Raw genomic sequence first — 13,913 nt, forward strand, 5'->3', positions numbered from 1 at the left:
AGGAAAGAGCCAAGTCCAAGAGAAGGACAGCTCCACTTGGACTCTAGCACCAGGCTGCCAGCAACCTCTCCTGCCACCTCATCCACAGTAGTGACCGGGAGAGGTGGAGTCAGACTGGACTTGAAATGAAAAAATCCACACACTCTGACTGACTCTGTATCTAACAAATCCATGCATCTCGGCAGATTCTATCTGTAGCCAATGGAGCTTCGGTGGATTCTGTACTTGCACCTTGATGGACTCTGTAACCAATTAGTTTCTACTCTTTGATTCTGTTTGTAACCCTTCAACCTGTGCGCTTTTCAGTCCTGTCTGTAACCAGTCAACTTGCGCCGAGCTCAGTTGGAAAAGGATAGGAACTGGGTACCAAGGTGGAAGAAGAGCTCTTTAGGCCAGGTAGGAGTTAACCTGAAACTTTCCAAAAGAAATAAACGTAACTCTCTACCCTCCACTCTGTTGTTAAAATTCGTTGGCTCCAGCCGGCCGGGCTAGCTTCATGGGCGGGTAACAGAGACGCAGGGACAACGGCTGGGCAGGGCAGCTGTAATTCTTTATTCAGGAACAACGATTCATAAACTAAACCAAACTAATCACCAAACAGAACTCTGCTGTCTCTTTGCGGCAGTGCAAGCACTCTCTCTTACTCAGGAACTCAGGAACTCTGTCACTCTGGAACTCTGGCGGGTTTCCTAGGGGCAGGGCCAAGCAGCCCGCGAAATTAACAGGACTGATCTAATTCTCTTGGTGGGGGAGAACTAGAACCCAATGTAAAGCATACAACACCACTCAGCTTGTCTCAGTTGCATTCCAGTTGTATCATTCCAGAGCTGTAACATGACTTTTTTCTGTAACAGACTCAGCTCAGTGTTGGGGCCTAGCCTGCAGGTCAGGTCTGTCTGTGGGCAGGGAATGACTAACCTCGAACTTGATGAGGAAATTTCCGGAGTCTCAGAGTCAGGGAAGCCAGGGAAACTCTTTTTGACCTGGAACCCTAGAACTGAGGGCAGGGGCCCCTAGGGAAGCCTGGGAGGGGGGTGTTCAGGACCTGGTGGTGGGGTGCTACTGACCCAAGGCTGTACAAAGAGCTACTTCAGGGGCTCCTTCCCAACTGTTTAAAACCCCATATGCTCCTGCTAAGCTTAAGAAGCATAAAGGAGCAGAAATCTGCCACTTTTCCAGATGTGCCTTTGGCAAAAGGTTAATTTCAATACAAAGGGGCCTGGAAGACAGATGGAGATCAACTTGGAAAGACAAAGGTCTTCTAGGGAAGAGCCAATCCATTGAGAAGTCAAACTTAAGTGTGCCTGACTTTGTTTTACAATGCTCTTTGTTTTGGTAATTTCTACAAGTGACTTTTTCTTTCTCTTTTTTGGTATTCTCTGCACAAACTGAGCTATTTAAAGAGACTGGGATGTGACCCAGCAGGAAGAGCACATGCTTTGTATGCGTGAAACCCAGAGTCCAGACTCTGGCATTGCATGTGACCAGTCATGCCCCTGTCTGTCCTTCTCTCACTTTTTCTCTCATGAAACAAACAAATAATCCTTTAAAAAGACATTAGATATGGTACCTGTCTTAACATGTACATGGCCAAGATTCAAGCCCCTACACCACATGTGAGGTGCTAGGGCATTGAAAGAAGCTCCAGAAAGGTGGTGTCTTTCCCTCTCTACCCAAATGCAAAAACAAATAATCAAACAAAACCTTCCAGGGCAAGGCCCTAGTTCCATAAAAAACAAAAACTCTGTGTGTGTGTGTGTGTGTGTGTGTGTGTCTTAAGAAAGAAATGGTGTCCAATGTGTCCTGTTACCTCACCTCTCCAGAGTTCTACCCCACTAGGGAAAGATAGAAAAAAACAAGCTGGGGATATGGATCAATCTGCCAACATCCATGTGCAATTATACAGAAGCCAGACCTCCTACCTTCTGCACCCCAAAAATAATTTTGATCTATACTTCCAGTGGGGGAGAAGTGATAGGAGGAAGAGGATAAAAGGGCTCTGATCTCCAGCTCCATCAAGACCTGGGGAGAGAAGAGGAGAAAGAGAAGGATGTTTGGATGTAGTAATAGGATTATGTATAGCTAGGAAAGGAAGAGAAGATGGGGGGGATGGACAATTATTTATAAACATAGACAAATAGTTGTAGAAATAATAGTTAACCCATATCTGCAACATTAGGGAAATTGCTGTAGTTTACAATAGAGGGATTAGAGATTCAGAACTCTGGTGGTGGGAATGGTGTGGGATTATACCCCTGTTGACATGTAATTTTTGTAAATCAATATTAGATCACTAGTAAGAAAATAAAAAGAAAGAAAAAGAGAAAGAGATAATGTCCAAAGACCACATAAGTTTTTCTGGGTCTCTCCCCTGTATACAGGAAGTGTATGGCCAGGCCTGAAACCCCAGAAGGCCATAGGACATTTGATTACACCCCATAGGAGTAAAACAGTCATGTATGGCCATAGTCAGAGGTGCTCCTGGACTCCTGTCTCTTGTGAGCCTCAGGGCAGAGCCCAAGCCATTGCCCACTGCTTCCTTCAGTTCCTGAAAGCCCAAACTGGGAACATTTCTACTAAGCTCTCATCCCCACACACTCTTCACCCAGACAGTGTGCATACTGCAGGGAGAAATTAGGATCCCCGAGCTGCCCGGGCTGTCTCCATGGCCCTGGATCCTCTTCACCCACGTCCTCACGTCTACTCCTTCTCAAGTGGCTTCTCCTGACTCCCCTGTTTAGAGTCTCCTTGTCTTCTTTGTGTTCCCAATACCAGGCCTGCTTTGCTTTATTTTTTTCCCTTCTAACAATAGATAGTTGAACCGTGTATATATTGTGTTTTCTTGGCCCTCTTTCCTTCCACTGGAATGTGGCTTCACTGGGGCAACAATCTGCCTATTTTCTTCACGACTATGTGTTCAGTGCCGGAAACAGTACCCAGCACTCAAAATACCTATTGAATAAACAACTGGATAAATAGATAAGATTGAGCCAGAGGGAAAGTATCTTGAACACCAAGCAACATTGGGTTTCAGGGCTGTCTTGGGGCTTCAATGAATCCTTGTCTTCTTAAGCTTCACTTTCCCTTCTGGACACAAAGGGGTAAACTGGTGTGCTGCCCTCTGTTACCCAAGCCTCTGGGGCAGGGTTGAGGGTGACACAGTGAAAGCTAAGCTCAGGCTGGGAAGACAGCATAATGGTTATGTGCGGGGCAAGCTCTGGCAGGCCTGCCTTGTCCATCCCACGCCTACCACTCTGTTGGCCACCAGAGAGGTATTGTAGTGGAGAAGAACAGGCCACGGTGGGGGTGGGCGTGCAGAGTGACAACTCTGGACACTATGGCAGAGCATAATGCATCTATTGAAGAAAAGGCAGGGTTTATATGGGGTAAAAAGAAGCCACATGCTGGAGCAGGGTGCCGGGGCAACAAGCTGAATAAGGCAAATGTTTGACAGCAAGAACCAGTCAGATATTTTTAGACTCTAGCTTCTTCTTCTTCTTTTAAATATTTATTTATTCCCTTTTTTGTTGCCCTTGTTTTTATTGTTGTAGTTATTACTGTTGTAGTTATTGATGTCATTGTTAGATAGGACAGAGAGAAATGGAGAGAGGATGGGGAAGACAGAGAGGGGGAGAGAAAGATAGACACCTGCAGACCTGTTTCACCACTTGTGAAGCAACTCCCCTGCAGGTGGGGAGCCGGGAGCTCGAACCGGGATCCTTACCCCAGTCCTTGCATTTTGCGCCACCTGTGCTTAACCCACTGAGCTACCGCCTGACTCCCAGACTCTTCTAGCTTCCTTCTAAGGACTCTGGCTCTTGACTTCCCCTTACCTGGGGCATGGGACTTAAGAATGAGGAAGGGTTTATTCACATTCCATTGAGCAAATCAGGTTTATCCAGACCATGTGGAGGGGGAATGGTTACAGCTTCTGGGTCTAACAAGATGGAGGTCAGGGAGGGGTGGAGAGGCTTATAGGTGAATGCCTTCCATCCTCACAGAGAGGTATCCGGGATCCAAACCAGGCTCAACCCACCATATCCCCACAGTTATGAAAAAAGATTTTCTTGCTTGAGGCTCTGAGGTTCAGGTTCAATCCCCAGCACAACCATCAACCAGAGCTAAACAATAATCTGGTCTTTAAATGAAAAATCTGTGCATTTTCATGGATTCTGTCTGTAACCAATGTACACATCTCAGCTGATTCTGTTTGCAACAGATCTGCACACCATGGCAGATTCTGTCTATAACCAATCTGTACATTTTGGTAGACTCTGTAACCAATCAGCTTGCACCCTTTGACTCAATATGTAACCAACCAGCCTACACCCTTTCCAGTCCTGTCTGTAACCAAATAGCTTGACCAATTTGAAAAGGGAAAAAGCTGGTGGCCAAAGAGGAAGAGCTGATCAGGTGGAGTAGGAGCCTACCTGATCTAGCTGGTGTGAAATAAATGTAACTAACTCCCTGCCTTTCAGGCAGCTTTGGTCTTGTTCTTGGCTATATTCAAGCTATAACTCTGGAGAGCTGAAACATGCAACTGTAACATGAATTTTTTCATAACAATCTATCTTTCTCTCTATATCACTCTCATTAAAATAAAAATATATTTTTTAAAAGAAAAGAAAAAAGCTAAGCTCAAAGACTAGGAATGAAAAGAGCTGAGGGCACCGAGAATCCCCAGTGCTCCTGGGAAACTGGTAGATAGGAGGCAAGAGGAGAGGGCTGGAATCTATAGTGGAGCAGGAGAATTAAAATTCTGGCCAGTTTGGAGCCAGTGAAATGGAAAGATATGGCATCTTTGACTTCTGAACTCCAAGGAGCCAGGGCCCTCTCTTCCTCATCCAAATGCATTCTCCCACCCCCCAAGCAAAAAAGCAGACTTCTACGATGCCCTGGACCATGGACTCAGACATGAAGCCTTGGATCTATTTGTTAGGGTATTTAATGTGCAGTGTTACCAGGTTGATAAAGGTCTTTCCTGCTTCCCAGGTACACACACACACACACACACACACACACACACACACACACACACACCTCTACTTCCAGGGAAGCTGGGTATTTAATGTGCACTGTTACCAGGTTGATAAAGGTCCTTCCTGCTTCCCAGGTACACACACACACACACACACACACACACACACACACACACACACACCCCTCTCTACTTCCAGGGAAGCTGGATATTTAATGTGCAGTGTTACCAGGTTGATAAAGGTCCTTCCTGCTTCCCAGGTACACACACACACACACACATACACACACACACACACACACACACACACACACACGCCTCTGCTTCCAGGGAAGCTGGGTGCAGGCAGATTAGTCTTTTGTCAGGAGCCTTGGAGCCAAGGGGCAGGCGTGAGGCTGGGCTGGTCCATGCAGGCCTCTCTTCCAGGCATCTTCTCTCATAGGGGTTTGTAGTTCACTCTCTCATATGTCTGTCTGCCCTACAACAAACAGCTTCATCACACAGCCTGCCAAAGCCCCATTTTGCCATCCCTGGTGGGCTCCTCCCACCACCCCCCACCAGCACCCCACCATCATTGTGTTCAACCAGCTCACCTGTCAAGGTGTGAAGCTGGTAATCTGAGTCAGGACTACCACTACTCCTGCTGACAAGGGGTGCCTCAAATTTCTTTCTATGCCAGGATGCAGCCCAGAGGGCACCAGCTACTAGAAGCTTGCCGAGAAAGATGCAGACCAGGAGGAGGAGGATGGAAGTGGGTGGGAAGACGAATTCTTCATCTGAGTGGTTCCTTGGGGAAGAAAGAAAGTGTGGGGGAGGTAGCCTCCAGACAGAGTCTGCATTGAAGGAGCAACAAGAGGAAACCAGGAGCTTCCAGGAGCTCAGAATACCTACCTTCCCAGCCTTGGAGGAAGGCTCTGTGGGGCACAAGGGAAACTATACTCATGAGGCTTGAGTTCTAGGCAGGGTCTAACTGCTATGTGCTTTTAAACATACAGCGCCTTTTCTTGCTGAGCGGTTTTCTGCTGTACTTGACAGTTGTAGTTTGGGGTGTGTGTGTGTGTGTGTGTGTGTGTGTGTGTGCTTGTCTGTGTATACATGTGAAGGCATGAGCTTCATTGCTTTAGTGACAATGTTTAAAGACCACTACACAGGTAAGAACCAATCAGAACTCATCCTGAGGGGGCTGGGAGATGGGCCATCCTGTAGAGCACACACGTTCCCATACTCAAGGGCCTAGGCTGGAGTCCCTGGCCATCACATGGGAGCACCCACTAGGGTGGAGCAACTGTGGCGTCTGTCCTTCTCTCTCAGTGTCTCTCTTTCACTCTATCAAAAAAGAAAAAAATCCCACCAGGAGTGATGGGATTGTGCAGGCACAGAGCTCTAGTGATAACCTTGGTGGCTAACAACAACACAGTAAAAACTAACCCTTGTCTTACTATATGATCAGAGATGGGGGGGGCAGTTTTGTACTACAGACCACCAAATCTTGCCTTTTGCCCAACTGTGGGGTTGTCTAGGGCTGCCCTAGAAGGGAGACAGGCTGGTCATTCAGGAGTTTTAGAGCAGTGGCTTCTTACAAACTTTAAATATTTTAATAGAGATCTTAAAAATTTTTTAAAAATTATATTTATTTATTGGATAGAGACAGCCAGACATTGAAAGGGAAGGGGGAGATAGGGAGAGAGAGAGAGAGAAAGAAAGACATCTGTAACACTGCTTTACCACTTGCAAAGTTTTCCCCCTGTAGGTGGGGACTAGGGGCTCAAATTTGGGTCCTTGTGCATTGTAACATCTGTGCTCAACCAGAAGCACCACCACCCAACCCCTAGAATTTTAATATTTTAGCAACCAGGAAGCAACCAACCCTACCAACCCTCGAGGGCTGGTGGCCGAGGTACTGGGACAAGACAATATCCAGGCCTTTCCTATTAATGTAATTTGTGACTATAGACCCCCCCCCAACTCCCTCCCCTATCCCAGGCTTTGCAGGTGAGATCTGCTCTGGAGTCTTAGGAAGCCCCTCACTCTACCTGGAGATGCTGTGCTTCACTTGCACTTCCTCTAAGCTCTCGGTCTCCTCAGTAGCCCAAACATCTTCAGAGTCCTGGTGATCAAGGGAGTCTGTGGGAGACAGAGCCTGTGACATCCTTTCTTTCTTTTTCTTCTCTTTTTTCATTTTTAACATTCATTTCTTAATGAGATAGAGGATGAGGAAAGAGAACCAGAGCATTACTCTGGCAATATGGTGCCAGGAGTCAACTTGGGACCTCAGAGTTGAGAGTCCAAGACTTTATCAGCTTTACTCACTGTATGACCTGCCAGGTCACTCAGGTTGTTTTTTCTTTTTTCTTTCTTTTTAATTTTTATTTGTTTATTAGATAGACTTTCTTTTTGTCCCCCATTTTTTGTTGCCCTTGTTGTTGTTATTATTGTTATTGATCTTGTCATTGGATAGGACAGAGAGAAATGGATAGAGGAGGGGAAGACAGAGTGGGGGAGATAAAGACAGACACCTGCAGACCTGCTTTGATGCTTGTGAAGCGACTCCCCTACAGGCGGAGAACCAGGATCTTTATGCCAGTCCTTGCACTTTGCTCCATGTGTGCTTAACCCGATGCACTCCCTGTTTATTAGATAGAAACAGAGAGAAATTGAGAAGGGAGGAGGCGATAGAGAGGAAAAGAGACAGAGAGACACCTGCAGGCCTGCTTCACCTCTTGTGAAGCTTTCCCCCTGCAGGTGGGGACCAGAGGCTTTGAGGGCATGCCACCGCCTGGCCTCCTCAGGTTGTTCTTTCTATACTGGATTGGTGTTTGATTTCTGTTGCAGGTCTGGAGAGGCAGGACCATAACTGGCTCATAAAATGTCATGTGCAAATTTGAGAAAGGCACCTTCTGAAGACTATGCAGCCCTGCACTAGGGAGTGCAGCCAGGGAGAGAAGGCAGGGCTGGACTGTGGTCCCATGTGCAGTGATCAACCTGATAACCATCCAGTATAGTCCTGGGGTGGGGAGGACAAGTTCTATGCTGCTGAAAGCCCAGACAGTGGTCCCACACAGATTTCAAAGGCACGATGCCTTCATGTTAAGTGAACTAAGCCAGAATAAGATGACTTCACTCATAGCATTAGCAGCAGGCTAGTGTCAGACAGAGACGCTGAGAGAGGGGTTTCCAGTTTATTTCCTGAACAGGATGTTCTTCCCTGGTTCAGAACAAAAACAACTACTATGGGATAGATGACCAATGACACTATGCAAATGAGGTATCCTGGAATGACCAATCACTGCTGGCCAACTGTGGGGTCAACAGCAGAAAGAGCTGATCTGCTTCCATCTATGTTTGCCAACAGCCTATAAAAGTACCTGGCCCTTAAGCTAAGCTCATTATCTGTGGTGTCCTGTGTGGATGTGTGTTTCTACTGCTTTCCTCTCTGTGAATAAAGTCCATCTTGCCTGACTAATGAGGTTCCTCTGATTCTTTGTGACTGCTACTGTGATGGACCAGGCACTGAGATGTTCACTGAGGCTTGCCAAAGAGCTGTGACACTCCATGGGGCCTAAGAAGTCCCCTCACATACTGGGAAGTTCATTGGGACTTTCCTAAGAGAGTGGAAACCTGCTTCCACCCACAACAATAGTCCAGACTTCAGAAACAATGAGGAAAAATACAGGGTGGAACATTAATTAGCTTGGTCTATTGCACCAGATCCAAGGACTCTAAAGGGGAGGCAGGAGAGGATTGAAAGAAGGTTAAAGGGGGCCAAGTGGCAGTGCATCTGGTTGAGCACACATATTACCATGTACAAGGACCCAGGTTCAAATCTCTGGTCCCCACCTGTACAGGGGAAGCTTCATGAGCAGTGAAGCAGGGCTGCAGGTGTCCCTCTTTCTGGCTCCCCTTCCTTCTCAATTTCTCTCTGTCCTATCAAATAATAAATTAATTTTTAAAAAAGGAGAAAAGATTGAGGGCCCAGTGTTTTATGGTGGAGGATAATATGCTGACACCTATCATGGGGAGATGGGAAAATGCACAGAGGTGAACAGTTCTGCTTATAAATTAATGTGTCCTCAATAAGGTGACAGAAAAGCTAATTTCTGGCTTGGTGGCAGCTAGCCACCCACTTACCATCCAGCACCTCCACCAGAACCCTTCCGAGGGTGTTGGCCTCCCCACGGTGGAGGCTCTGGCACTGGTAGAGGCCGGCGTCTTGGGCCTGAAGGTTACGCAGTGTAATGGTGAGCTTGCCACCCAGGGTGTCATCTGTGATGACTGTGGTCTTGTTCCGTCTCTTCAGGAAGGACAGCAGCCATGCTCGGTGGGTACTGATCACCCGCTGGCATGGGCCCTCTTCTCCCAGCTGGCGGCACCAGGCTTTGCGCCTCCCCCAGTGCTTCAAGGAGTCGTAGGGGCAGGAGACCTGCAGGGACTGACCTGCCCGACCCTGCAACAGCGTGGTGTTGTGGGCCATGGACAGTTCTGGGGAGGAGACATTATATCACATATTTAGTGGATACTTACTATGTGCCATGAACAAAAGGGACAGAAACCCTGCCCTTGAGGAGTTCAGGATTTTGGACAAGTTAGGGAAGAGGGAGTGGGGGAGGATAGGAAGGTGTCATGGGAGGGTGTGGCAAGAGGAGAGGAGGAAGGGAAGAAACAAGAGAAGAATGGGGGCGGGGAGGAGGTTACTTGGATGCGCAGCTGGTAAAGTACATATGTTACCATGTGTGAGGACCTGGGTTCAAGCCCCTGGTCCCTACCTGAAGGGTGTTAGCAGTGATACAGATGTCTTTCTGTCTTTCTCCCTCTCTGTCCTGCTTTTCTCTCTCTCTATCAAAAAACCAAGGGGAGGGAGAGAGGAGGGAGGAACATTGGGGGAGAGGAAAAAAATGTGAGAGTAAGAAAAATTAGAAACCAGGAGCTAATTCACTTGGTAGAATGAATTTTACCATGTCTGAGCCCTGGGCTCCAACATGAGAGCATTATGTTGTGGGAGGCTTCACTAGCAGTGCAACTGTGAATGCTGTGGTGTTTCTCTTCTGTGTGTATGTCTTTCACACTCTATCTAAAAAACATCTGCCAGACTCCAGGGAGACAGCATAATGGTTTTTCAAAAAGACATTCATGCCTGATACTCTTGAGATTCCAGGTTCAATACCCAGCCCCACCCATAAGCCAGAGCTGAGCAGTTCTCTGTAAATTAATTAATTAATTAGAAATAGTTTGAAAGTAATAAAATTGGGCCCAGGCATTGGTACACATGGTTGAGCACTCATATTATCATATTCAAGTGCCCAGTCCTTATCTACAAAGGGGAAAGCTTCATGAGCAGTGAAGCGGGGCTACAGGTGTCTATCTCTCTCCCTCTTTCAATTTCTCCCTGTTCTGTCAAATAAAATAGAAAGAAAGAAAAAGAAAAAAGGAAAAAATGGCAGTGGACAGTGGATTTGTTGTGAAGGCACTGAGCTCTAGTGATAACCCTGGTGGCAATAAAATGAAAATAAAGAATCAAATACCTCACTGAACAAGTTAGAGAAAAAAAAATTTAAATTTAAAAGTCTGGCAGGAGTGGTGGAGCCACACATATATGAAGCCCAGCAAAAACCTTATGTGATAATAATAATTATTATAATAAAAATAATAATAACTATTATTATTATAATAAAAAACAATAACTATTATTATTAATATAATAACAATAGTGAGTCATAGCATTCAGGCAGGTGTTAGTGAGAAGTTGGGATCCAGGAAGCCCAGAACCTGACTCTATTACAGATGGATTTGCTGGATGTCTTTGAAGAAGTAACTGATTTGCTGAGTCTATTTCCAGAGACACTTAATCTGGAAGTTCTCTCCAGTTTGAATCTGCACACCTTCTCCCTCTCGCACAGGACCGAGACCTCTCTTGCCCCTACTCGGCAGAGCAGAGCAGGGCTAGTATCCCCTGCAGACAGGAGCTGATTACACAGACGCTGGGCCAGGCCCCCTCCCTGCTTGGCCATGCCTGCTTACTTGGCCACCCACACTGGCACCAGCTCTGCACTCTCTTCTCCTGACACCCAGCTTCCCTATTTCTGTGGCTTTGTTCCCCTTTCAGCAGGGACCCATCTCAAAGCTATTTTAGGGGAGATACAAGACTGTTATTTGGGGGGCCCATTTAGGGATGAGTGTGATGGGCTGAGAGCACTAGTCTACTGCCACTGGAACTGCAGGGGAAGATACTGTTGGTTCCTCTGCCTCAACTTATCCTCTTTGGGTCCTCTCTGACTTCAACCACAGCAATCGGAGGGATAGTTTTATGGACCTGGTAGCCTGCCTTTTGGAATCAAAGAGATCTGATAAATGCTATTGCTTCCACCCTGTGCGTCCCTCTGCCTCCAGGTGCCTAGCACACCCTACCTCACCACTCTGCCACTGGGGCAAGGTGCTGCTGGGTTTGCCCCTCCTGTCACCCAGCTCTGCCCATTGCTGTGGGGAAACAAGGAAACCCCCTTGCCCCAAGGGAAGAGACAATTGTGTGCAGGAATCTGGGGGTATCAACTCCCCAGCTCAAGTATACAAAGAGAGCCTTCAAAACTTGGGAGGGAGCACTGCAAAGGAGATTCCCAGTTCTGGCTTCTTTTCTCTTTCTACTCCTCCCTCCCAGCCTGCCAATCCTCTGGGGCTAATCTGAAACTCAAGTGGGCCACTATTTATGGGCTTTTACCAGTGTAACCCCAAAAGGTCCTCCAACTATTAGTATCTGAGATGCTATCATCAGAACTCCTATGAGGCCAGAATCTCCCAGCCCTTCACATCCTCATATGCATGAAGAGTTGCACAGTGGATGCTGGGAAAGGAAGGAGAGTGTGGAGAATAGGAGAATGAGTGGGGAAGAGAAGTCGAACATGCCCAGGAATTCAACCTACTTTCTAATTCAGATCGTTGCTTTGCTTTCTTCACCACCATATTCTCAAAGAAGGGGAAGGAAAGAAGATATAAGCTGCTCAAAGAAGGGGTCTTACCTGTGACAGCAAGCAGGGTGAGCAGCCAAAGAAGCTCCATGTCATTCTTCCCAAAGGCAGATGGCTTGTGCAAGAGCTCCTTTCCCTCAAACTACAGGAAGGAGAGATGCAGGCAATGTTCACAGGAACTGGCTCCTGGGGGTTGAGCAATCATTAGGGCTGGGGTCTGGTCTATGACTCAGAGAGGGAGTGTGTGGAGTGGAAAGAGGGGGAGTGGAGGAGTTGGCCATTGCAGACTGGCTGCAGGAGGCTGAGGCCCTAAGACTTCTGAAAGGCCAGCCTTGGCAACTTTCCCTACATGAACAGAACTGGTCAAGGTCCAAGACTGCTCAGTCTCCATAAGAGGCTAGCCTGTCTGTTTTTATTGCAGTGTCTTCTTTAATTGTCATCCCTTTGCAATAAAATTTGAAGTTGGGAATCTTTTTTCTTCTTGTTCATTAATTATATGTAGGAATGCAACAGAATTTGTGATGTTGTGACCGGCCACATTGTTGTACGCATTTGTTGTTTCTTCTTTAATTTTTTTGTTTGGCTTTATTTTTTAAAAAAATTTTTTATCTTCGCAAAGCACAAGGACCGGCATAAAGATCCCGGTTTGAGCCCCGGCTCCCCACCTGCAGGGGAGTCGCTTCACAGGCGGTGAAGCAGGTCTGCAGGTGTCTATCTTTCTCTCCTTCTCTCTGTCTTCCCCTCCTCTCTCCATTTCTCTCTGTCCTATCCAACAACGACAACAACAATAATAACTACAACAACAACAACAAAAAACCAACAAGGGCAACAAAAGGGAATAAATAAATAAAATAAATATTTAAAAAAATTATCTTTATTTATTGGATAGAGACAGCTAGGAATCGAGAGGGAAGGGGGGAGATAGAGACAGAGCAACACCTGCAGCATGCTTCACCACCTGTGAAGCTTTCGCCCTGCAGGTGAGGACCGGGGTTTGGAATCTGGGTCCTTGTGCATTGTAACATGTGCATTAACCAGGAGCGCCATCACCTGGCCCCTCTTTTTAAAAAATTATTTGCTTATTTATTATTGGGTAGAGACAAAGAGAAATTGAGAGGAGAGGGGATATAGGGAGGGAAAGAGACAGAGAGATACCTGAAGCTCTACATCACCACTTGTGAAGCTTTCCCCCTGCAGGTGGGGACTAGGTCTTTGCCTATTGTATCATGTGCACTCAACCAGGTAGATCTCCTTCTGGAGCTCTCATTTGCTGTTTTTAGTAGGCTTTTTTTTTGTATATTTAATTTTTCCTCAGTAACATCTTTTGGGTTTTCTACATGTTATTTATCACCTGCAAATAATGATGGTTCACTTCTTTTTTTTTTTTTTATTAATCTGGATTCCTTTTATTTATTTATTTTTTTAGTACAGTTTTTTTTATTGGGGAATTAATGTTTTACATTCAACAGTAAGTACAGTAGTTTGTACATGCATAACATTCCCCAGATTCCCATATAACAATACTACCCCCACTAGGTCCTCTGAATCCTTCTTGGACCTGTATTCTCCCCACCCACCCACCCCAGAGTCTTTCACTTTGGTGCAATACGCCAATTCCATTTCAGGTTCTACTTGTGTTTTCTTTTCTGATCTTGTTTTTCAACTTCTGCCTGAGAGTGAGATCATCCCATATTCATCCTTCTGTTTCTGACTTGTTTCACTCAACATGATTTTTTCAAGGTCCATCCAAAATCGGCTGAAAACGGTAAAGTCACCATTTTTTTTTTAGATTCTTTTTTTTTATTTCCTTATTGGGGAATTAATGTTTTACATTCAACAGTAAATACAATAGTTTGTACATGCATAACAATCCCCAGTTTCCCATATAACAATATGGAAACCTCCACTAGGTCCTCTGAATCCTTCCTGGACCTGTATTCTCCCTACCCACCCACCCCCAGATTCTTTTTTTTTTTTTT

General features: G+C 46.1%; 1 protein-coding gene across 2 annotated transcripts; it reads right to left on the minus strand.

The window, feature by feature from the left end:
* Window positions 1-3,340: 3,340 nt before the first annotated feature.
* TREM2 (triggering receptor expressed on myeloid cells 2) lies at window positions 3,341-12,137 on the minus strand. 2 transcript variants are annotated; one of them, XM_016191142.2, is made up of 5 exons: window positions 11,986-12,137; window positions 9,107-9,457; window positions 7,012-7,102; window positions 5,572-5,765; window positions 3,341-5,451 (listed from the first exon to the last, which is right to left on the minus strand). In XM_016191142.2, the coding sequence occupies exons 1-5, from the start codon at window positions 12,023-12,025 to the stop codon at window positions 5,432-5,434; spliced, it is 696 nt and encodes a 231-aa protein (XP_016046628.1). In that variant the 5' UTR covers window positions 12,026-12,137; the 3' UTR covers window positions 3,341-5,431. The 2 variants fall into 2 exon arrangements, with proteins under 2 accessions (XP_016046628.1, XP_016046629.1); XM_016191143.2 differs by having other exon boundaries at window positions 3,341-5,456.
* Window positions 12,138-13,913: the final 1,776 nt, after the last annotated feature.

This window comes from Erinaceus europaeus, chromosome 4, assembly GCF_950295315.1.
Source record: "Erinaceus europaeus chromosome 4, mEriEur2.1, whole genome shotgun sequence".
In the NCBI taxonomy this organism is placed as follows: domain Eukaryota; kingdom Metazoa; phylum Chordata; class Mammalia; order Eulipotyphla; family Erinaceidae; genus Erinaceus; species Erinaceus europaeus.

Excerpts from the sequence above, each read along its gene's own strand:
- TREM2 (XM_016191142.2), bottom strand. The coding sequence starts at position 12,025 with ATGGAGCTTCTTTGGCTGCTCACCCTGCTTGCTGTCACAG. Across the intron at positions 7,103-9,106 it reads TCTGGTGGAGGTGCTGGATG|ACTCCCTTGATCACCAGGAC; the intron begins GTAAGTGGGTGG and ends TGTCTCCCACAG. Across the intron at positions 5,452-5,571 it reads CCAGCTTCACACCTTGACAG|ACAGACATATGAGAGAGTGA; the intron begins GTGAGCTGGTTG and ends GTTGTAGGGCAG.